General features: G+C 48.2%; 1 protein-coding gene and 1 long non-coding RNA gene across 2 annotated transcripts in view; one reads left to right on the plus strand and one right to left on the minus strand.

The window, feature by feature from the left end:
• Csmd2 (CUB and Sushi multiple domains 2) overlaps positions 1–24,392 on the plus strand; it is a 575,103-nt gene that overhangs the window by 131,166 nt on the left and 419,545 nt on the right. The window contains exon 3 of the mRNA XM_029476560.1: positions 1,798–1,910. Within this exon, the coding sequence (XP_029332420.1) occupies positions 1,798–1,910 (113 nt within the window). The remainder of the gene's footprint in view (positions 1–1,797; positions 1,911–24,392) is intronic.
• LOC110292507 overlaps positions 21,777–24,392 on the minus strand; it is a 34,352-nt gene continuing 31,736 nt past the window's right edge. Inside the window, exons 5-6 of the long non-coding RNA XR_002377724.1 lie at positions 22,935–23,146; positions 21,777–21,925 (exon numbers count right to left, since the gene is read on the minus strand). This is a non-coding gene — a long non-coding RNA (uncharacterized LOC110292507). The remainder of the gene's footprint in view (positions 21,926–22,934; positions 23,147–24,392) is intronic.

Here is a 24,392-nt window from a genome sequence, read left to right on the forward strand (position 1 = left end):
TATATATATATATATATATATATATATACACATACAACACATACACACTTACACATATATGTAGACCAGGGTGACTCTGAATGTATGATTCTCCTGTCTCAGCTCCTGAGTGCTAGGAATTGTAAGGCAAGTACCACTGTGTGTGTCCACTGTCATATTTTCAGCCTTAGAAGACTTTTTAAATGACTCCATGATAAGGATATATCCTCTGAGGCTCAACTATACTTTTGTTTTTTTACCTTAGTATTTTTTCCCATGTAGATTGAAAACAGCACTCCGTCCCATTAAAAGCACGCCCAGCACGATGCCATTCATGTGACGCTATTTCATGGAATTATGGTCTCACCTGGAGATCCCCGCATCTCTTTGTATGTCAACTGTCAAGAAAGATGACTGTTAGATTGTATTCAGCCCTTTATCTTTTTTGCTTTCTTCTTATATTAATAAGCACTTATTCCTATAAAATGGTAGGCATGCCTTTTAAGAATAAGCAACCATCAGAGACATCTACACCCTGCTCCTAGGAGTCAGGTGAATTTTTCTCAGTATGTGAACAGTCTTGTCTGAGGGCAGCTGTCAGTTGGAAATCCATCATGGATTCCACTCAGGCCTTCAAAGGACCTCAGCCAAAAGGGAAGAAACTAGGAGATGAAACCAAAGTAGGAAGAAAAAATCCCAGCAGCCCAGGAGGCAGGCTTCCTACTCGGGGACCAGGCTATGGCTTTAAGGAGTTGCCCCTCCATTTTTTCTCTGTGTGTCAGAAGACACTGTTTCCTGCCCTTCTGTTGGGGCTCACTTTGCCCTTGAAGTTTTCCCCTATGCCTCCAATTTGGGTTTCTTTCCCATTTCTCTCACTGTTAGTCAGCGTCTTGTTCCTGTGATGATGTGTCTAAAACACTCAAAGGAAACAGATTCTCTTTTCCTTTTTTTTTTGCTCCCAGTTTTGGACATTTTAGTCCATGGACAGTTGCGTTCCTGTTGATGTGGGGCTGGCAGTGGGGCTGCATATTGTGGCTGTAACAAAGCTGTTCACCTTAGGACAGGCAGGAAGCAGAAGGAGAGGGAGAGTTATGGATCAATGGTAGAGTGTTTACCTAACGTGTGAGGCCATGGGGCTGATGGGGGTGGGAATAGAGTCTTAACATCTCTCTTCAAAAAAGCACAACCAGTGACCTAATTTACTTCCACCTCTGTCTTAGTTAGGGTTTCTATTGCTGCAATGAAACACCACGACCAAAAAGCAAGTTGGGGAGAAAAGAGTTTATTTGTCTTACACCCCCACATTGCTGTTCATCATCAAAGAAAGTCAGGATAGGAACTCCAACAGGGGAGGAATCTGGAGGCAGGAGCTGATGCAGAGGCCGTGGAGGGGTGCCGTTCACTGGGTTGCTTTGTTGGCTTGCTCTGTCTGCTTTCTTATAGAAGCCAGGACCACCAGCCCACAGATAGAACCACATACAATGGGCTGGTCCCTCCCCTATCAATCTCTAGTTAAGAAAATACTTCACAGTCGGATCTTATGGAGGCATTTCCTCAACTGAGGTCTCCTCATCTCTGATGACTCTAAATTGTATGTCCTGTTGACATAAGACCAGTCAGTACAACCTCCTGAAGGTTCTTGCACCTCCCAGTAACACCCTGAGGACCAAGGCTTCAACACACTGGCTGTATTCAAACCCAGACACTGCTTGTATTTAGATCCCGCTTGTGCATCTAGAAGGTACTGAATGAATCCTTAAGAGACATGCGGTTTCCCCATGAGGTCATTCCTCTCATTCAAACCTCTTTGTCTTCCAGGCTTACCGGCTTTCAGCTACCAGCCACCATAGTCAGTGCGGCCAGCACCTTGTCCCTGAGCCTCATCAGCGACTATGCAGTCAGTGCCCAGGGCTTCCGTGCCAGCTATGAAGGTAGGTGCCTCCCATTGCAACTGCGGGTATGCTGGGTGCTGTCATAGCCACAGGCAGGTCTGGGTCCTGTCTGCCCAGGACACTAGCTCTGCAGATTCGAGCCTGTGCCTGCCTACTGAGACCAGTTAATAACCAGCAACTCAGTTACTATCGCAGCCTCTCCCTCCCTTCCTGGAACTTACAGATTGCAAAGCACAGCTGCTCTAGTTTATCAAGAGGGCCTGGGGATGTCTTTTCTGCCCTGTTTAACTGGTTTTGGTGTGTGTTTAGGTTTTGAAGTCTGTTCTGTATTGGAGTTAGTTCTATGAGGTAGCTCAGATTGGCTTTGAAAATATGAGAGATGTAAAAGGTGAGTAAGAGAAAATAAACACCAGAGAGCTCAACACAGTGATGGTAGAGTCCAGATCATGTTAGCGGGGGGGAAGAACTCTCCATTTTTCCTTAACAGTGCAGATTGGGGCTTCTTGGCTTGATCTGTACAAATGATTTCCACTTCTCTTGGTCTGTTTAGAGACAGTGTCAGAATTCAAATTAGCACTAATACCTTCAGATTATACACTATTATTATTATTAACTTTATTATGTTAGTTTAGAAGGTGGTTCTTGTACATCTCTGTCATTTCCTTGGGAAATTTACATCTCATTAATAGGTAATTAGGCTGCTCTTGGCTAAGACCTGCACTGCTATTTTGTGTCACGATCATTAATAGGCGTATTTTAAGACTGTTAATGATAATTAATAACACTGATGACATAACACCCCAATAAAGCATGCCAATTACTCCAAAGCTCCTTCCCTCGCCTTTAAAACCTCAGCATGTAAGGGATGAGTTGCTGAATGAAGCTGTAGCAACATGGAAATCGATCCTACCCTTGTCTGGGAAGTCAGGAGTACCCCAGCAAAGAGGGTGAGTTCTCACTACTTGTCCAGAGTGACCCAGCTGGGGCAGGGATGGGGGTACAGTTGATGTAGTAACTGGATCCATTGAGGACTTCTTAGAAGATCTTTGGATTATATGCCCCTGCAATGGCTCCCAACTGTCTTGCACATGCCTTTAACTGAGGGCCTCTGCCTTGACTCCAGCCACCTTAACTGAGGGCTCCTGGTCTGATTGTCGCACCTCAAGTAAGCCCCTAACCTTCACATTACCTGAATGCTCTTGAAAATACACACCTTTGTTGCCTTGCAACTGTGCACCCCTGAGATGCATGTTTAAAACCATGCTCAACTGTTACCCGTACCGTGTCTGGGAGCTCGGCCACCTTGGCTGGGCTTTTACCCTGTCTACACCCAAACAGCCTCTGTGCATCAGGCTCCTTCCTGAGAGAAGCCTCTTTGGAGGCTTCTTTTTATTTCCTTCATTAATATATACTCCATGTACAAAGGGCTGCTGTGTCTCACAAAGGCATTTTCATAGGCATGTATCGTGTACCTGCACGTATTCATCTTCCAGTATCTTCCCTTTTACTGTTAGTCTCTTTCCTTCCAGATCATTCCTGTGAACTTCCATCCTGAGTGTGTATGTGTGTGTGTGTGTGTGTGTGTGTGTAAAATCTAGATTCTACACATGACAGAAAGTGGAGTCTGGGGTATTTTGACATTCTAATCTCCAGTTGCACCCATTTATGTGTGTGTAACATGTGTACACAGCTACATATCAGTATTTGGTGCTCATGCATGTGTGTGCATGCATGTGCAGGTCAAAGGCCAGCCTTGGGTGATCTTTCTCAGGAGCTGTGTACCCTTTTTTTTTTTTTTTTTTTTTTTTTTGAGTCCATAGGGCTCGCAAAATAGAACATAGGCTGGCCGGCCACAAAGCCCCAGAGAGCAACCTGACTTGACCTCTCCAGCTTTGGAATGAGAAGCATGCTCCCCACGCCTGGCTATGTGTAGGGGTGCTGATGTTGGTCTGGGGCTCAGTCAGGTCTTCATGCCTGCACGGCATGTACTTACCAAGTCACCTTTCCATCAAACCATCCGTTTCCATCGACGTCATTCGCCTTTATGACCCAATAATCTCTATTGCGGATGTATGCCGCCTTTCTTGGTTATGCATGTATTCTTGGGCATCTAGGCTGGTTCCACAGCTCGGATGTAGTAAACAGTGCTACATTAAACACAAATGCTCAAGTGGCTCTGAGGCAGGCTGGCTTGGCCCTTTGGGCAGACTCGCCATGAGTGCCATAGCTGGGTCATATGGTGGCTGTATTTTTAGCTCTTTAGGGAGCTTCCATACTGAGCTTCATAGTGTTTGCCTGAGGGCACTGCATCTCACAAGCAGTGTATGAGGGCTTAGCTTTCCCTCCATTCCCACCAGACGATTGTCGTAAGGTCCTAGGTATCGCTCCCTCCACGGTGTGTAGCTTTGGAGAGATTGCATTTGGGTCCTTGAGTGGGTGACACGAAAGCTGTACTGAGAGTAACAGACACAGGGGTCCAAGCTTGACCCTAGGTCCTCATGGTGTCCCCATTCATCACTCCTTCTGAGTGTCTATCGAAGCCCAGACCCTCATAAGACCTTATGAAACACCTACACCATTGGCCCTTGGCACACTACTCTATCCCACACATGTTCGTCAGGGGGGTCCCAGGTACTTTCACAATCATGCCATGACTCCCAGATTCTAGAGGAGCACTCCTTCCAGCCTGGGAAGCCCCAACCATCAGGGCCCTCTCATGCTCTCCAGCCTAGTATCACCCGCGCCATTTCCAAATGGCACCAGGGCGCTGTTCTCAGTGGCTCCTCTTGGCGGGCATCCAAGCTGCCTGTCAGCTATCAAAGCAAGTCTGATCCTCCTGCCCCCCCATCCCCACCCCCGCACCCTCTTCCCCCAGGGTGTGGAAAGCGAAGATAAGGAACTGAACTGCAGCTGGGATTTGAGAGGAAGGTGAAGGTAGGTGAAGTGTCAGCCGCCACTTCAAGGCAGAGATCAAATGGCGCTGCTTCTCAATCTCCTAGAGGAGAAGGGCGCTCCCTGTATAATCCTCCGGGACAGGAGTGTGGGCGGAGTGTGGACCAGAGGGAAAGGGATCAGTGGGTATTAAGCACTGACTGTATGCCAGGATCAGTGTGTATTAAGCACTGACTGTATGCCAGGCACTTTACATACATTTTCTCCTCTAATCTCCCACGACAACTTTGCAGCCAGGCTTGGCTATCTCCATCTTACAGATGTAACCAGCTAAGCCAAGACAGGGTGAGGATGGGCGCGGGCGCAGCTTAAGGGGACTTGATGGCCAAGGGTTTTAATGACACTCTTCTGTCACAAAAATCTTACACGTTGAGTCCTGAAAAACTCTTTGAGTAAAGGAGAAGCTAAATAAAGCCTGTGTCTCAGGTAAGAGGATTGGGGCTAAGACAGACAGACAGGAGGACACACAAAGGCTGCCATGGATTCAGTATCCCTCCTGGATGACCTGAGCTACCTCAGAGAGTCATCAAGGGGACTCTAGAGTACAGTGAGGGTCACCAGAAAAATTAAAGTTGATACCACACGCTGAAATAATTGTCCATGTTGGTATATTCTAGGGTTTTTTTTTTAACTAAAACCTTGTGTGTATTCATGTGTGTGCAGGTGCACACATGTGTGGATGCAGTTGCATGTGGCACCCAGAAGGCATATGTTCCTTCGGGAGCCATTCACCTTGTTTTATGAAGGGGAGTCTCTCACCGCTCAGGATTATCACCAGTCCAGGTCCTTTCATGATCATACCATGATTCCCAGGTTCTAGAGGAGCACCACCCCCTTCCAGCCTAGGAGGCTCCCACCATCAGGGCTCTCTCATGTTCTCCAGCCTCTGGCTGCCTAGAGAGCTCCACAGAACCACCAATCCACCATCTCTGCCTTCACAGCCCTGGAATTCAAAGCGTGTGCCACCACACCTGGCTTTTTGTTTTTAACCAGAATTCTAGGGATCAAATTCAGGTCTTTATGTTTACAAAACAAGTATTCTCCAACCGAGTCAGACTTCCCACTCCTAGACCAAAAAAAACCAAAAAAAAAAAAAAACCAAAAAAAAAATTTATTTTTCCATCTAAAATTCAAATTTTATTTAACAGTCCGTATTTTATTTCGCTTCCTCTAGACCCTTCATTTCCAGCCCCAGATCTGAACGTGATCCCCAGGAATCCTCCTTCTGTCTTCCCTGTTCCTCCTTCCGGCTCTGTCCCTGTTCTGCTCTGCCCATGTCCAGGTCCAGCTCCCCTGGGTCATTCCAGCGGTGTTGACACCACTTCCCACGCAGACGCACACAGGTGATCGTCTGTGGATGCGATTCTGTAATCTGGCTAATGAGGTTAGCCTGTTCATAAAAGGCAGCCCTCCTCCGTTCTTCCTAATATCCATTAGAAAGGGAGCCACGAGGGTTTGCACACACCACTATTGTTAACCAGTCATCTCCTGCTCACATTTAGATGAAGAACACCCGTGTTTACTCAACTTAAGGCCTCATCTAATTATCTTAAGATAAATTCCTGGAAGGCCAATTGCTCGGCCAAAGAGGCTGCAGACTTTCCATTCTGATGCCCAGTTTCAGAGCACTCGGAAAGATTAGACCCACGCACGCTTGCAGCAGCAGGGCCTGTTCGGCTCAGGCCCACTTCCCCCTCACCCTGCCTACCCTGAGTGCTAGTGAGGTTTAAATCAGTTTCATTGATTCAAATGGGCGGAAAATGAAATCTCATTTGTGGTGACAATTTGCATCTCTTTGATGATGGGGAAGGTGGAACACCTGTCAGCACTTACTGGCCATTTGTGGATCATTTGCTAAATTGTCTGTCCCAGTTTTTGCTTACCTCTCCATTGGGGCTGTTAGTATGTTTCTTATCTCCTTTGCATATTAAGGATATTAATGTGGTGGCTTCCCTTTTGATGTGTAGCAGTTTTAATTTATATGTCACTAATTTAAAATTTTAATTAAGAAAAAAAACCTCTTTTTTTTTTTTTTGGTAACATCTATTTTGGGTGCTGTGCACCGAAAGACCTTTTCCATGCCAAGATCAAATAAATATTCACGGAAAAGTTTGTCTTATTGTATGTGTATGCATAAGCATGCATGCACGTGTATGTGTGTACACACACACACACACACACACGTGCGTGTGCGCGAGGGCATGAGTATGTAGGCGCACATGTATACACCCAAAGGTTAACCCTGAGTATTCTTCCTCAGTATCTGCCTTGTGCGTTTTGGAGACAGAGTGTTTCACTAGCATGAGATAGTTTGGCCAGCCAGTGTGAACTCCAGGGGTCCTTCTGTTTAGCATCACCAGAGCTGGGATTCCAAGCACACATTAAAAATGCAGCTTTCTCCATGGGTTCTGGGGATCAAACTTTGGTCTTTGTACTTGGCCAACTGAGGCCACTTCCCAAGCCTTCGTTCTGAACTTCTGTATTACTTTTGCTTTTTATTTCATACTCCCCTGGAGATGAGTGACATTTGTCTTGGAGTCTGTGACTCCCTCCTTGTGTGACAGTGATGGTCTCTGTGCCAGTCTCTGAAGCCTGGATCTTTCTCAGTGTGACCCAGAGCACCCTCTCCCAAGATGCCTCTGGCCTTGCTGCCCCCTAAATACCACTTCATTCTCCCACCTCAGGACCCACATTTCCCAGAATTCTCCACAAGGCTCTCAAGGATGGCCTGAGGGCATCTGTGTCTCTTCTAAACTGAGCACTGTGTGTGTAAGCACATCAGACATTTCAGTGAGGAACCAGGCAGGTGCGTTCCTGCAATCCCCTGCACCCTGGGAACTGAGGCAGGAGGATGTTCAAGTTTAAGGCTTGCCTGGACTACAGAGTGAATTCCAGGTCATCCTGGGCAACTTAGCAAATAAAAAAAGATAAAGCACTCAGTAGTATAGCAAATGCCTAGGAGGTGGAAAGGCCCTGAGGCTCAATCCCTAGTAGGGCAGAAGGAGAGAAACGAAGAAAGGCAGTTAGCCACAAATCCAGGCTAGCTCAGCATGGCCCCTTTGCTTAAACCCCTGTAGACACTCTGATATTTGGGGTTACAAGTCCCTCTGAGGACTGCGGCTGGGACAGTTAGATCTAGTCAACAGTGGCAATCCTCCAGAAGGCATTTCTTTGTTTAGGTCAGCGTAACTGGTCTTGGCTGCTCCCCATCCAAGTGGAGGGCAGTGGGTGGGTATAGACCTAAGGACCCAGACCTGTGCTACCCCATCTGTGACCTCCACCTGGAAGCTGGGAGGGTGAAGAACACTTAGCTTTGCAAGCTCTCCGGCAACCACATGGGAAAGGTGGCACCATGCAAGCGTTAAGAGCTTGGGCTTACAGTTTTGGATACCTGGACTCCTATGCCTCCTGGCCCTTCACTTGGACAATGGATTCATTTCTCTGGATTACAGCCACGTATGTCTATTATGAGAGGAGTGTTTATTTAAAGGTATCTTTGCATGTATGTATGTATGTATGTATGTATGATATGTGTATATGTGGGTGTTCGAGTGTGTTTGCATGTGTGTGTGTTCATGTGTGTGAGTGCATGTGCATGGGTCAAGGTCAGGGGACAACCTCGGGTATTAGGCCTCACCGTCCACTTTGTTGAGACAATGTCTTTTTGACTGCTGCATACACCAGGCTGTGCAGCCTCCAGGGTCCACTGTTTTCCCTTCTGTTTTCACCTCTCTTCTCCTGTAGGAGACTGGAATTACAGCTATCTACTGCAGCATCCACCTATTGTGTGGGTTCTGGGGATCTGATCGAGGGTCACACTTGTGGGACAGGTGCTTGACCTGCTGAGCCATCTCCCAAGCTTCACATGGAGCCATCTAAGCTGAGGATCTGGAAGGTCTCAAAGTGCCAAATCTGTTAAGTACCAAACCGACACTATGCACTGAAATTCCACACCTGGTGTCGTCGGACAGGTCACTGTCAAAGCTCAGATACTCCAAAAATATTGCATACGATTAATTACCTTCAGACGCTGGGTAACAGGTTGTACATGGAGGTTCCCTCCACATGGTGTCTTCTAGGTATACGGAAGTATTCCCAAACCTAAAAAACAACTAAAATTTGAAAACATTTTTTTCTCTCCAGACATTTTAGATAAAGAACACTTATCTTTGTAGAGCTACCATGATAGTTAAGGAAACGCAATGGTCACAAAAGACACGTGGCACAGGATCTGACACATTTGTCAGGTCTCAGTCACCGTCAGCGCACTGACTAAGCCACCCTCATCCTGACCTAACCTTGGCTGACATTATCCAGAAGACAGAAGAATTATGCCAACATCACAGAACCCAGTCCCACCCTTACCCTGGTTTCCCACCCCAGAGGTTATATCAAACCCTTAAGCTGTTTTCATGAAGAAATCCTCAATCCAGCTGTTCTACTCTGAAAGCATGACTGTCTTCTCTGGAGAAGCAGTGGAGTGGTGTCAGCATCCAGGGCCTGTAGCCCCACCTGGAAGCTTGCCCACTGGCCCAGGATGTAGTCTGCTCCCTATTGTCTACAATCCTGGAGCCAGCGAGGTCAAGGCCAGCACAGAAGTGTCAATGGGGCATCTGTTTGCATTATTTGATGCTAGCTTTTGAGCCAAGGCTCTTACCATAAGTACATCAATCCCTAGAAGTTTGGAGCTATAGGGAGACAGGGAGGCTGACACACACACACACACACACACACACACACACACACACACACCAACACAACCCTTTCTCATACAACTAGTTCATAAAGTTCACAGATGCTCTGTGGATCCCATAATACCACACTTCCCTTGAGAATCTGAGCCCCGAGGGGCTGACAGCAACTAGAACTGGTGGTAGATGGTCAAGCATTAATTGAACAACAGTAGTTTGCAGCCTTTGATTCTTCCCCTGGATTCTTAGTTTTATAGTCACAGCGTGCAGTTCGCCCCTGGGCCCTCTGCATCCTCCCGAAGTGGGTGGGTGAGGACGGAATGCTGTTCCACAAGAGATCCCAGCAGGGTGTGTTTCTGCTCCTGCGGGGTGTGGGCTGGTCAGCTATGGCACCTCTGCCTTTTGAAACTGGGATCTTTGGAGATGGTGGTCTTCTGAAAGGAAGGAAGGGGATGGCGTGTGCGTTTGGGTCTCCTGGAGATGGGGAGGTTGAAGGTGCTGTGATTGTGCTACTGAACTCATGAGAAAGCTAGGCTGCAGAGCGGGAGAGCCCAGGACATTAGAGCCCAAATCCCTCCACTTTACTTCCTTCCTGCAATTAGATAACCGATTTCCTTCCCCAGGGGCTCCTGTCTCTCAGACAATTTCCTGGTCCTGAAAGAGACTCCAGTTCTGGGGCATTATCCAGATACCTTGAAATTGGGCTAATGGAGGCCATTTGGTACCGTATGGATATGCATTCTGAATATGCAATTTGGCTCCATTCAGGTCACTCTGGACCGGAGCAGCAGGACGCAGGCTCCCGAGGGGCGGAGGTGACCACTTCCTCAGCACAAGGAGGCCAGTGTGCACTTTTAAAGCTCCTGACTCCACTCCCCATGGCTCTGCCTTGAGAGCCGAAACATTCCTCCTTTTAATCAGAGCTTCAGATTAGCAAATTAATACACAAGAGATATGACCTTTGAGACAAATCGTGCGGCACTTCTCCCCAGGTTGGGGGTTGGGATGGTTTTCTTAGCATGTTCTCCGTGAGCCCAAGGCAGTTCACCATGTGCTGTGCTGACCCCCACTTGGTGTAGCTCTTGTGATACGGTGGTAGCCCTAGCCGCATCTTGGTCATGTCTATGTTGTTCTGTAAAGGGGTAAGAGGGGCTGGCGCTGAGGGAGGTCGCATATGCTGATGGTGGCATTGTGTGCCATGCTGGGCCCCTCCTCTCATCCATCCACTCAGCAAGGCTTCCTGCCCCAGACAGCCTCCCAGAGGGCTTTGAGGTACACAGACGCAGAAGCAGCTCTTCTTTTTGTGCAGTGCTGGGGAACTGAGAAAACTGGGGTGGGTAAAGAATGGGGACCCCAGACTTAGCTAGATGTGGCTCACAGATTTCCCTCCTAACCACAGGAGACAGCTGAGTCTGTGACTCTTGTGCACAGCATATTTGCAGAGCAGAGGTGATAAAGCCCTTTTCTGTGGGGTGTAATGAGGATTCATAATTGATGCATGAGTGCTAAGTCACCACTCAGAAAGTACCACGTTGGAGAACCTGCACCCATACCTGACTAGTTCCACGGGGATCCAGGTTACCTAGACTATGACCTGTCTCTTCTGTGTGCCTTCCAGCAGGATCCTAAATCTCTCAGATCCTCCCATGGAACTTGGGGAACCACCCCTTCCTTTGGTGGGGGGGTGGGGGATGTGACAAGCCGTGAGAAGCACTTAACCTGCTGTTTGACCTACAGCAGTCTTCCCAGTCAAAGGAAGCTACAGCAACAGGTTGTGGTGTGCTTCATGAGTGGAAAAAAAAATACCTTTTCTTTTGTTAAAAACCTTTGGCCAGCCTTGTGGCTCTTCAAAGACCAGGACTGTTATGTCACCTACTTTCTGTTGCCCCTGCTGTCATCACTCCTTAGCACACAGCTGGGGCCCTGCTGTAGCAGCTAGCTCCTGCCTCTCCTGACCTAGATCCTTGTGTGTCTGGGCACTCCGTGCTCTCGTGCAGATTGGCCCCATGAGTACGTGGCTCAGTGGCTGGAGTACAAGCTGAGCAGTAGTCGCCTTCATCTCCTTTCCACTGTGAGCACACTGCTGCAGTGCTGAGCAGGAATAGCCCAAGCAGCAACCTTGCTCTGAGCCTTACCTGGCTGTCAGTCAAAGCCTGGAGCCTTGGCCTCCCTTCCTTCCTTCCTCCTCCAGCCACTGACAAGCCTTTGGATAGAGCAGACTGTCTCCCCACTCACTCTTCCGTCATGCCAAGTCCCCTCTCCTGACTCCCCCCCAACTCCCCCACTCTCTGCTTAATTCCAATCCAGAAGACTGCCTCTTTACCCAAGAAGCCCCACCCCCACTCACCTGTATGATATCTTGGTTCCACAAACCACGTTCTTAGTTTTGGGGTCCTGGCTCTTTGCTGTCTCCATTCCCAGGCCACCAATAGCCAGAAGCTTTGGAGAGCACCATGGTCGGAGCTCAGGGACTGGGGGGGAAAGTGAGCACCACCTCTCCCCTCCCCCAGCTCCCAGCCACGTGACCTTTAGCAACTCATCTAGTCTCCCTTGACTCTTCTGTTACAGATGGACCATGACTGTAGTTAAGTCTACTCCGTAGGCTTGTTGGCCATCAGGTGTTCCTCACAGGGGCTATCACGGACTAAACTCTGCAAGAACAAATGTGTGTACCCATCCAGGGTCTGACATACAGCACACAGCAACTTCTCAGGAATTGTGAGTCCTCAAATGGATGAGTTTATAGTCAGGGCAGCTGAGGAGACAACGCCAGCAAGTCAAGACACAGGAAAGCCATAAGGCCCCTTAGTTATCAAAGACATGTAGGTCACAACAGCCCCAGGGCTGGGCATATGGCAGGGCTGGGTATGTGGCTCAGTTGGTAGAGCACTTGCTTAGCACCGAGTTTCATACCTAGCACCTCCAAAGTGTGTGTGTGGGAATTTTAAGTCGCATCGTATCCCTCTAAAACTACATTGACCCCCAAACTTTTGAGAGTCAGGTCAATACTGGAACAGCTGCATAAAAAGGGGGACACAGTGGCCCTGGTGCTGGTGGTGATGTAAATGAGTCCTTTGGGACCAAGACCTGACAACCATATATCAAGAGTCACAAAGTGCTCAAGGCAGTTGACCCAGTAATCTCCCTCCTGGGATGAAATCCTACAGAAATAATTCAGCAACAGAAGAAAGTTCTGTGCACGAGAGTCTTGGTCTCAGCATTATTTATAATGATGAAGAATTGGAAACTGTAAAAACGTCTAACAATTGGGGAACGGCTGGGAAAGTTATAGCATCTCTGCCTAATGGATTTACATGGCCATTTAAAAGTATAATGACATGACCGAGAAATGCAGGGCGATGTTTAGGATATGCTTTTCAGTGACAAAGTGGAGCGCAGAGCTCCATTGTATTTATCACAGCCATGTGAGGAAGCCCTCTAGGAACGGGCAGAGTGAAGGCATAAAGGAAGACCATTGACAAGGAAGGCAGTGAGCCTGGGGGAAGGGATTTGAAGATGGTGTATCCAATGTATATGGATGGTGTGCTTGCATGTGTGTATAGACAACATGTGTGTGCAGTACCCAAAGAGGCCAGAAGAGGGCATCAGATTCCCTCTGGGACTGGAGTTACAGATGCTTGTGAGCTGCCAGGTGGGTGCTAGGAATTAAACTTGGGTCCTCTGGAACCACAGCCAGTGTTTTAACCCCTGAGCCATTTCTACAGCACTCCCACCCCCATTCTTGGTGCTGCTTTGATGTTACCTGCATGGTTAATGGTGCCTGGAGATAGCCCACAGTCAGAACAGAAGCCAAGATCAAATGCAACAGCTAGGAAGTCCTCACGGGTAAGAAAACTGCACAGACGTCTCCTTGCCAATGCCTGTAACAAGAGCCAAAGTCATGTGGCTCTGTTAATAGTATTATAGACTCCAGGTCTTGTAGAGATAAATTACCCAGAAGGAAATTCACTTGATAAAGCCCTGATAAGAATCAAGGTGCCTCAGAAGGTCCTGGGCCCTATATCCAGCATAGGACCCTAAGTTGATCAGGTATTTGGGAGAAATAAATGAGAAAAGTAGTAACCAAAGAAGAGAGAGAGAGAGAGAGAGAGAGAGAGAGAGAGAGAGAGAGAGTAGTGATAGGGATCTGGAGGTGGCAGACGAGTCTGTCACGTAGAAAACCAACATTTGCTTTGGGCAGATCTAGAGAACAGGGTCATGTCCAATGGAAAGGCATGCGAAGCTTGGTCTCGTACTGGAAGTGTCTATGTAGTTCCAGCTTCTTGGGAGGCGGGGGCAGGCACATCTCAAGGTCAAGGCCTGGTTATACTACAGAGTGTGTTCAGATAACCTGGGTATTTTCGTTTCGTCTCAAAAATACAAAAAGATCTGGGGAGGTGGCTCGGTGTTGGGGTGCTTGGCCTAGTATCTGTCAGTTAGAATAACCAACTAGTGAGGCAGTGAGTTCCCCATCTCTGGAGGTGATCAAGCAGATATTTGGTTGGTCAAGGTCTGCTGGGGAAGCCACTGGCATACATCTCAGACTGCTGTGTATTCTGTAGTTTGTCATCACTACCACTATTGGTTTTAAGATGTGCTGTCGTTCTTTGTACCACTAATAAATAAAATCTCTACCAATTAAATGATAGCTTAGCTTTGAAGATAAGACTCACCCTGAATTAATCAATTATTAATTAGTTAATTAATTAATCTATCTATTTATTTTGCTATTTTATTGTGGGGAAGAAATCAACACAGAAGAATGGGACACTAAAGGGATGCTCTTCCAGGGGGCTGGCAGTTTCAGTACAATGATGTGCATGGATACACAGCGTGTTGGGAATGCTCCATACATGAGCAGATGTCCTCTGTGGCCTCACTGATTCTATCAGCCTCAGTTTCCCATTCGTAAATTGGAGATGCACTAAGACAGGCAGGCCCTGTAGAGTTCTCCCTGGGACTAGGAAGCAGTATGAGACAGCAAGTTAGCCATGTCATTGTCAAGCTCAGCCTGCAGCCATGTCACCAAGGTGTCCCAGCACGGGAGAGCACTGAGACTCCCTGGGGTGGACTACAGTGGCTGGATCCTAAAGGAAGACTATGAGTCAGGGAAGGGCTGAGGGCATGCAAGAGGGATGTGAAAGGCTCCCTCCTTAGCCAGGGTAAGGGCAGGAGTAGGGTGTGGGTAGGTGAGCCTGTGGGCATGGAGGGTGCTCCCTCTGCCAACAGAGCACTGACACCTGGCTCTTGGAGGCCAAGAAAATGACACCATCAGGCTTTTCACAGCTTTGCCACCGTTCCGGGTGAGCAAGAAATGGCTGGTGGATTTCCACATGGCTTGAAAACCTCTCAGTGATCCAGTAAGGTGGGGAGACGTGAACACTGGTGGGAGGTGCTTCCTAGGAGTAAAATCCAAAAGATTAAGGGTTTTTGATCAATAGGAAGGGATCAGAAATCAAAGGTGTGCCCCCAGGAGGGCCACCACAGCTTCAGGGAGGCCACCACAGAGACTAGAGCATGCTGGGAGAAGGCTGTGCAGGCGCTGTGTCTGGTCTCCCAGAAGAGGGCACAGAGCAGTACACAACCCAGTCAGCAGAGCAGAATAATGGACCCCACCTAATACCTGGGAATTCCACTTTGGCCAGTCACTCAAGAGGAGCAGGAATCACCATGGTGGAATGCGCCCCCTCCTCCCCACCCTCCTGACTCAGCAGGATGTGGGGATTAAGTCTGAAGTTAGGGTGAGCCATAGAGAAGGGGTGGTTGGGCACTCCTCCTGACACGTTGGAGTCCTAAGAGAAGAGGTGGGCCCTGTGCCCTGGCTGTAGTTTTGAGCTGCTGTACCATGGCTGGATCTAAAGCAAGAAAGGGCGTAGAGAAAAGCAGAGGTTGGGGGAGGGGCAGCAAAGTCCTGAGGGAGGGTGGTGTGGGCTGAGGAGGAGGCAGGACCCCTTCTTCAAAGCAGGTTGCTAGTGGCAACCTGTGTGTTTGGGGATGAGAGGGCTGGCTGAGAAACCCAGGTAGTCATATCAGTCATCCTCAGGTAGGCCAAAGAGAGAAGAGCAGTAAGGACTTGAACCAATCATTCGTTCTTTCTTTTATGCATTCATTCACAGTGAATGAATACCACTGGCTACCTACAAGGCATTCAAAGGGCACCAGAAAAGCTTGTGAGCAGTGTGGGTCCTGCCCAAGCTGCCAGTCTACTAAAACAGATAACCACACATTTAAATATAAATAAATATTTAACAAGTAAATGAAGATATGAATATGCAAATGTCTTAGTGCTCCACTTTTATTCTTTTTTTTTTTTTTTTTTTTTTTTTTTTTTTTTTTTTTTTGGTTTTTCGAAACAGGGTTTCTCTGTATAGCCCTGGCTGTCCTGGAACTCACTTTGTAGACTGGCCTCGAACTCAGAAATCNGCCTGCCTCTGCCTCCNGAGTGCTGGGATTAAAGGNGTGCNCCACCACACCCGGCTTCCACTTTTATTCTTATTAAGATTCATCTTTGTTAGAGGCTGCCCGTCTACGTGGTGAGACAGGACAGCCATTCGATGCTGACTGTTTTCTGGTGAGTTCTTCAAAGACGGTAGGACAGGGCTTGATCCCTGTGGCTGACCACCAGAGATGGACCTCAGGTAGTCAAAGTCCACTGACATCACTGACAGAACCCAGGCCATTTTCTTAGCGTTTTAGCCTGGCATTTCTTCACCTTGACTCTCAGGGGCTTCTGCCCTGCCACCGTGCTTTGGATGACAGGAGGCAATATGGCACCACTGAAGCATGGGTATTTGGAACCAGTGCGAGGGTGGGGAATAACTTTTGAAACCGATGCTTGCTGGATCTTCCTCCTTGGCAATGGAAGGCTGAGCATGGGCAACGTGGAAAGAGATGTGTGTGAGACACTAAACAGCATGTGCAGCTGTGGGCTTTGTTTCTTTTCTCCCTCCCTCTCTCCCTCCCTCCTTCTTTCCCTCTCTGCCTCCTCCTCTTCTTCATCTCTCCTCTCTGTCTTTCCCTCCTTCCCTCTCTCCCTCCCTCTTCTCCATCCCTCCCTCTATCTCTCCCTCGTGTGTGTGTGTGTGTGTGTGTGTGTGTGTGTGTGTGTGTATACATGGTTTTTCATTGACCTGAAACTTGCCAGTTCTACTGGGTTGATTGGCCAGCAAGCCTCAGCCATCTTCTGCCTCTCCCTGCCAGAGCTGGTATTACAGGTGTTCCCAAGATAGGCATTCCCTGCCATGCCCAGATTGCTTTCCTGGATTCCGGGGACTAAACTCAGGTCCTCCCGTCTGTACAAGCTCTTTACTCTCTGAGCCATCCTTTAGTGGCATGTCACCCACAGAGCTTGGCTCTGGCCCTACAGATACAGAAAAGCTGGGCTCACGTGGTCTATGCACACTCGGATGGAGTCCCACAAACTAACCTCAATGCATTCATTATGTGCCTCACAAGGAAAGCAGGTTAGGTGGTATCCTTAGGAGGTATCTGTGGGTGAGCAGTTTCAGGCTGGAAACAGCTAGGAGGAAGGAGCTACACCCACTGGTTAACCACACTTAAACACTCACATGCAGACAGAGGAGGAAGCTTTGCCGATTCCAAGCCTGACCCATATGAGGAAGGCTTTGACAATTTCCTAGGGGTCTGAAGGCATCGCTCCTTGACATGGCTGCACTCTTGTCAACCAAACACATTCAATCAGGATGTCACCTGCTCTTTACACGTTCCCTCAGGCCTCCCTTGGTTTCCAACACCTCCTTCCCTTGTCTTCCCTTTAACAAATTATGGCACACATTCATGGTGGGCAGTGGAGGAGGAATTACAAAGTCACAAGAGTGAAACATTAAAGCCATCTGTTTTCTGACCCCCTGTATAGCTACAACTCATATATGGTTCTTCCACGCATCTGTGCATAAAATTAGAAATTCACATGTACATATGTATATATAAAACACTTCCATATATTTATAGTATTTATATTACTGTAATTATTTAAGCAGTCCCCTGTGTTTAAAATTTAGTTTGTTTCCACATTTTCCCTGATAGATAATGCTTCAATGAAAAATTTCTATACATAAATCATTGAGTTGCATCTGATTATTTCCTTAGCATAAATGCATACAGGCACGACAATTTCAAAGACTTTTGGAATGTGGTTTTCAAATTGCTTTCCCAAAAGATTAATGTTCTTCCCAGCAATATCTAAACATTTTCCCCTACACTCCCAGCACCACATAGTGACATCTTTGAACAAGGGTATAACAATTTGCGAAGGGGGGGGAGAGGTAGGAAGGTCTTCACTCGCAGGGGTCAGAAGAGGCCTGGTCAGACATGGGGTGGGGGTGGGGTTGAACCATTCAAGCCTCTGTGGGAAATCCAGCAGAAGTGTCACACTAGAGCACAGCCCCGATTCATATTTTATTCACTGAGCATATACCAGAGTGCTCCCTGAGAGCTGAGGGTGTGCTTCCTATGGTCCAGGGAGTCCTCCCTAAAGACTGAATGAGAACTTCTGCAGTGCCAAAAGAGTGCTCCTTGAACGCTGAAGCAAGTACTCACTGAGGACTGAAACAATGCTTCCCGGGACCAAGGAGTGCTCCCCGGGGACTTGGTGACTGCTTCTTAAGGTTTGAGTTCTCTCTAAGAGCCAAGTGAATGTTCCGCAGAGGACAGGGTGGGGGGGTGGGGGGTGGAGGGAGGTGTCACTCAAACACTGAATGAGTGCTTCCTGTGGACCAAGAAGATGCTTCGGGTGGTCTCGCCACAAAGGGCATCTCCATGACACCAAGGTCCAGTCTGAATCTCCGGAGCATCTGTGTCCCAGAGAGAACTGGGGAGCCTCAGGCTGCACAGGACATTTTCCTCATTAGCATCTTGGATGGGATTCTGGGCTTTGATTCTGGTGTCATCTTTTAGCTTCTGCATGGTAAAGCTCCCACATGCTTTAGTAGGTCATAGGGCCTGCCTCTTTGTGAACTAGGTGCGGAGCCTCTGGAAGCAGGGAGTTGACTGTCTGGCCATGGTAGAAGCCATCAGGCACGTGACTGAAATTCAGTGTCTGTGCTGATGGACAGTATTTACCTTTCTCAACGACACCCCCTTATTCCTTGGGAATAATTGTTCTTCTGACTTGGGGTCAACTTGGGGTGCTTCTGTATCCCTCATGTTACCCGTGGTCTCTATCTGGATCAAGCCTTCCTAGGTTCTTGGTGTCTTGCTCAAAGAATTGAAAAAATAAACACAAAGAGATTTTATTTGGATGCAAAACAAAGGCCCAGAATTTATCCACTTGCAAGTAGGCAGTGGGCTCTCAGTGGGATATTTTTCAAGATCCTCTGGTCGCTGTCTGGGGCTTTCTTTTGGGAGTGCAGGAGGAGGTGGTTGCTAAGGGTGGAGTGTAAGTGCTTTTCTGTTTTGATGGATAAGCCTTTGTTATGTAAGGCTTTGTTCACTGCCCATGCCTTTTCCCATGATGCATCTGATTGTAATCACATGCACACCCAGTCACACACAGACATTAGATGATAAACAAAAGTGGTTGGAGAGAGAGCTCAGTGGTTAAGAGCACTTTTAGCTCTCTCAGAGGACCTGGGTTTGGTTCCCAGCACCCACCTGGAGATACAGCGCCCCCTCCTGTCTTCTGTGGGCACTGCATGAACGTGCTGCAGGGGAACTCAGGAAGGCACTCATGCAACACACTTTTTTTTTTCCTCTCTCTCTCTCTTTTAAGATGGCAAATAGGCCCTGTTCTCTAAAAGTTCAGAGTTCACGGTTCACCTTACTGTGCTTGCATTCAAAGCCAGGGCAACCTGGATTGGAACACTGATCCTGTCTCTGCAGCGGGCTTCAGAATATGCTTGACCACAAATGTGGAGGTGCTGGCCTGGAGAAATGGTTCCGTGATGAGGAACACAGGCTGCTCTTGCAGAGGACCTACATTTGGTTTCCAGCACACATACGCTGGCACAAAGCCATGCATAACTCCAGTTCCTAGGTATCTGACCATCTCTTCTGGAGGCCACAAGCATCAGGCACAAGGACACAGATAGGCACATAGGGAAGACCAAAACAAAACAAAACCAAGAAACACTCATTAAAAAAAAATCCCTTTAAAAAACAATAGTTGCTATGGTTTGTAGGGAGTTGTGGGTAGGAATGACTGATTGCCACACCTAGATCCACTAGAATAACTTGGTGATGTCTACGTGAGTCACATTAAGAGAGCAGAGATCACTTAGTGATGTCTGCCTTCATCTGAAAGAGAACATTGGTGGTATGCGTGTTACTTTTTCCATCCTTGATCTCAAATGTCACAGAAGACATCACTGGATTGGCAGAAGGGGCAGTGTAGGTCCCCAGAGCAGTATGCACGATCTATGCTCGTCTCCAGTCACAGGGTGATTTAGTCTAAGGTGTCAGAGGAGAAGTACCACCCACAGGAGAAGCAATCCTGAGCTCACCAGACCATTGGAGTCCCAGTCTATGGGGGCCAGACTCAGAGAAAATTCTGGTGTCAGGGGAGCTGTGGCTCCAGTTGAGGAAATGGAGGCACAAAGCCAAGGCCCTGCTGGACTGACTCACTGAGGTGGAAGGCTGCAGTCCAGAGGACAGGACCCTCCTGGTTCAGGGTACCAGGCCTGTGAGCTCTGCCTTCTAAATTCCAGCACTCTTGATTCAGGAGCACTGAAAGAGCCTGGGTGACAGGGGCAACAGGGGCTGCATGGGCTACACCTGCTCCTGAAGGAATCACAGATCTGCTGTATAGGGAGACAGGAGACACCCCAGCCATGAGGTGTGAGGAGTGTGAGCACGTGTGCAAGCACTGTGTGTGTGCATGTGCACATGTGTGCATGTGCAAGCTGTGAGTGTGTACATGTGCACATGTGTGTGCAAGCTGTGCATGTGTGCATATGTATGCACATGTGTGTGCACAAGTGTGTGCACATGTGTGATCGTGCCTGCATGAATGTATGTGTGCATGTGCAACCTGTGCATGTGTGCTCCATAGAACAACTTCAGTTGTCATCTCTCAGCTTTTGCTGGTTTGTTTGTTTGTTTTTTGTTTGTTTGGAGGCAGGGTCTTTACTGGCCTGGAAGCCCCCAAGTAGTCTAGACTAGCTGACCAGTAAGCCCCCTGTCTCCACATCTCCGATGCTGGGATTACAAGAGCTGGCCACTGTGCCTGGCTATCTTGTGTAGGTTCTGGGGATCAAAGCCAGATCCATTTGCTTTTATACAGCAAGCCCTTTAAGGGCTGAGTTATCTACCCAGCCTCTCTTGGAGGCCTTTTGGCATCACTGCTTCTCTCAGACCAAACCCTCTCCTAAAACTTGGGCACTTCTTATTTCGTTTCAGAGGTGACCTCATAAAACACCCAAGCAGCTATGAGCACCCCCCTGCCACCAGCCAGGCAGGACTCTCACCCTCTCTCTGTCTCTTGGCTGAGACAGGGAAGGTCTCCCAGGCAGACATGCGTTGTCTGGTTCTATTTCTACTTGGGTATTTCTCCATTTCACATCTAATTGGCCTCCCTATTGAGAGATCATTTTCCCTGCTCGGGGACGCAGCTCAGGATTCTCAGCATCAGTATGAACATCCATCGACGGCAGATAGTAGGAGATGGTACCCCGCTGCAGTCTTTCTGTGGCTACCGCTGTCAGAGGCGATCAGCAAATGACCCATGAATGACAGCAAGCCCTGGCCTGCCCCTCCCAACCCTGAAAGGATTGAGGGTGTCCATGGTAATCTCTCCCAGAACATCATGTTCCATGGCATAGGGGACAGTTGGAGCTGATCAATTGGATGAAATTATGATGGCATTTGAAGAGGCCGCAGGAGGACCTGGACCCTACTTCGCACCATCTGCTCCTCCAAGACTCCCTGGGGGAAACCCATTCCTCCCTGATTTCAATATGCGCTTCCTGCCCTCCCAGATCTTTGATGGATTAACCCTTGAGATATTGAAATGTCTTATAATCAACAACTATAGCCTGGGTTCCACTGCTTTTTTTTTTTTCTCCTTGCAGAAAAGCTCTAATTAAATTGACAGCACGTGTCATTATTGAAAGTGTGCTCAAATCAAGGAAATATGGTAGATACTCAAAGAATGAGGCTGGCAAGGAAACCCTTGATTACCAGATAAAGCTGGGGCTCCCAGTGCTCCAAAGAGCTGGCGGGGTTCCAGGGAAAATGTCGTTATCCTCCTTCTGTGACAGCTCTTCGTGGTGCATGAGAAAAAAAGCTACCACAAAGGCATATGGGCGAGAGAGAGACTCTATTAACTTAGTGTCAAGTGTAAGCGGTTTCAGGAATAGCTGTATCCAGCATCTCTCCCTTGTCCACCCCATAGCTTTACCCTGTCCTTCTTATTTGCCCACAAGGAGGTTCCTGGGATCTTTGGCTTATGTGATCCTAGAAAAAAAAAAAAAGGATAAAAATTGCACTTAATCCAATATTATGATTCCAAAGTCATGGCAAACCTGGTATTGGCCACGACTTTGGAATCATGAAACCACCTCAGAGAAAATCACAGGGGACTGGGAGGGAACAAGACAATATAGTGGTTAGAATGTGGAATGTCTGCTAAAGGCTCACATGCTTGGAACATGTGCTCTCTAACTGCAGCACTGTTGTACAATCTTTGGGGATGGAGGTGGGGCTCATGGATGTGGGTCCCAGGGAGTACAGAGTTCATCAGTTATAGACCATCCCTGCCTCTAGCCTGAGCCTCTTGCTTTCTGGTTGGCAGCCATGTGCCTTTGGCTCCCACAAGCTCCCACCCTAGCTCCCACTCTTCCTCCACCACGGTGGACTGTATCCCCAACCCATGAGTCAGAACACACCCTCCTACCCTAAGTTGTCTGCCTTAGGTACTAAGATCTGTGTGTAGCGATGAGAAAACAGCTAATGCAATTGTCCCATCTGATAATTACATGTGGCAAGAAAGGAGGGAGGGTATTGTGGTTTGGTGGAAAACACGTGCAGAACCGCATGAGATTGGGACGAGGCTGTTCTTCATTGGAGACTGCAAGACAAATGCTGAAGAAATAAAAGCAAGAGCTGTGCACTTTGGACTGGCCTTCAGGACGGTCTGAGAACCAGTCTCCACCAGATGTTGACCACTCCTGCCAGCACTGAAGTGTGCAGGTGTGTGAGACCCCTCCCCCCTTCCATGAGGTACTGGATCTGGGTATATTCCCATAGAGGGAGCTTAAACCAGGTTTGCCAGGCAGAGGAGGGGCCAGATCTTCCCACCAAGAAGAAGATAAGCAGGATGCTGCGGCCAGTGCCTGGCACTCGGCACCCAATCAATAAATGGGAGCTCTTATGATTGCCCATTAGGGATCATCCCTCAGCGCCGGCAGTCAGGGCATGATGGATGCAGGCTGGGTTTGTGTAATGGAGATTATTTATTAGTTACCTCGTAAGAAGCAATGACAGTAAGGCACAAGACCACGCTCCTGCAGAGGAGTCTTAGCTCATAGAAATCAAAAGCCTGTTTTGCCTCTGGGAACCCAGAGTGCTTGTTCTCCGAGATTAATCCAGTGCTGCTGGCGAGAAGGGGTTGCGGTTCCCACGGACCTTGGCACAGCTTCTAGTAGCTCCAGTCGCTATGTACCCAGGACCTGGGCACTGGGGGAAGGGGAGAGAAAAGGGAGCTGGGAGGGGGGCAGGAAGAGTTGGGGAACATCCTCCAGCCCTGACTGACTTCTTTACTTTTCCTGTCTCAGAGCAAAGTCACAGAGGTGACAGTCTATTCTTAAAGGCTGGAGGAAGCAGCCGCCCGTCCCCATTCCCTGCCTCCCCTGGAATGCTCTTAGCCCTCTTATGTGGCCCTCTGCAAAGGCCTGGACCCTGAGCAACTACTGCAGACTTACCGCCTAGACACATAATGTAGTTTGTTAGGTTGTGGTTGCCGGGAGCAGATGGTGCAAGAGTGTATTTGTGCAATGGTGCTCATTTAGGGCTTGAGAATGGCTGCCAAATCCCCGTGCGTGCGATCAGGCCCTTTGCTAATTATTTGTTTAATAACACCTCCGCCTGACAACTGTTGAAGACCTAAAGACAACAATCAGGGAATCAGGGAACTCTTCCCCAAAGAACATGGGGGAAATTTAAATTTATGTGTTGCCTAGAAGGCAGCATGCAAATCACTTGTAATTAGCATGCAAGAGACTTGATGGCCACTCTGAATATTAACATTTGCTAAGTACTGGCATCGACCTGGCCCACTCCGATTCTTATCTGACTTGCTCCTCACAGCTGCTCTCTGAAGTAGCTGCTGTGAACTTTTATTGTCCCCATTTGACAGATGAAGAAAGTGAGGCACAAGAGAACACTAGATGAATGTGTTGGTTAATTTCCCTGTTGATTGTGACCGACACCTTGTAAAGGATGGGTTCATTTGGGCTGCTAGTTCAGAAGATGCAGTTCACCATGGCTGGGAAAGTGTGATGGCTGAAGAGGCTTGGTAATCTGTGGTAACAACCATGTATAGCTGCCATTGCTCTCAGGATACCAACAAGGAAGCAGAGAGCTTGGGCCAGAAGCAGAGCTAGCCTATAGCCCTCAGAGAGGCTTAACCCCAGTGTCTTCTCTCCTCCAGCTAGGTCTCTGTCTTCATTACTTTTATATTACTCTGATAAAATACCCCAACAAAGACAACTTAGGGAGGAAAGGTTTATTTTAGCTCACAGAGGTTATAGGCCATTGCTGCAGGGAAGTCACAGACTTTGTGGATTGGGGGCAGTCCCTCGGGTCACATGGCATCTGCAGTCAAGAAGCAGAGAGATGAATGTGGGCTGGAATTCAACTCCCTTTCTCCACTCACACAGGTCAGGACCCCATCTAGGGAATGGTGCCGCCCACGGTGGGCAAG

Source organism: Mus caroli, chromosome 4 (genome assembly GCF_900094665.2).
Source record: "Mus caroli chromosome 4, CAROLI_EIJ_v1.1, whole genome shotgun sequence".
NCBI lineage: Eukaryota > Metazoa > Chordata > Mammalia > Rodentia > Muridae > Mus > Mus caroli.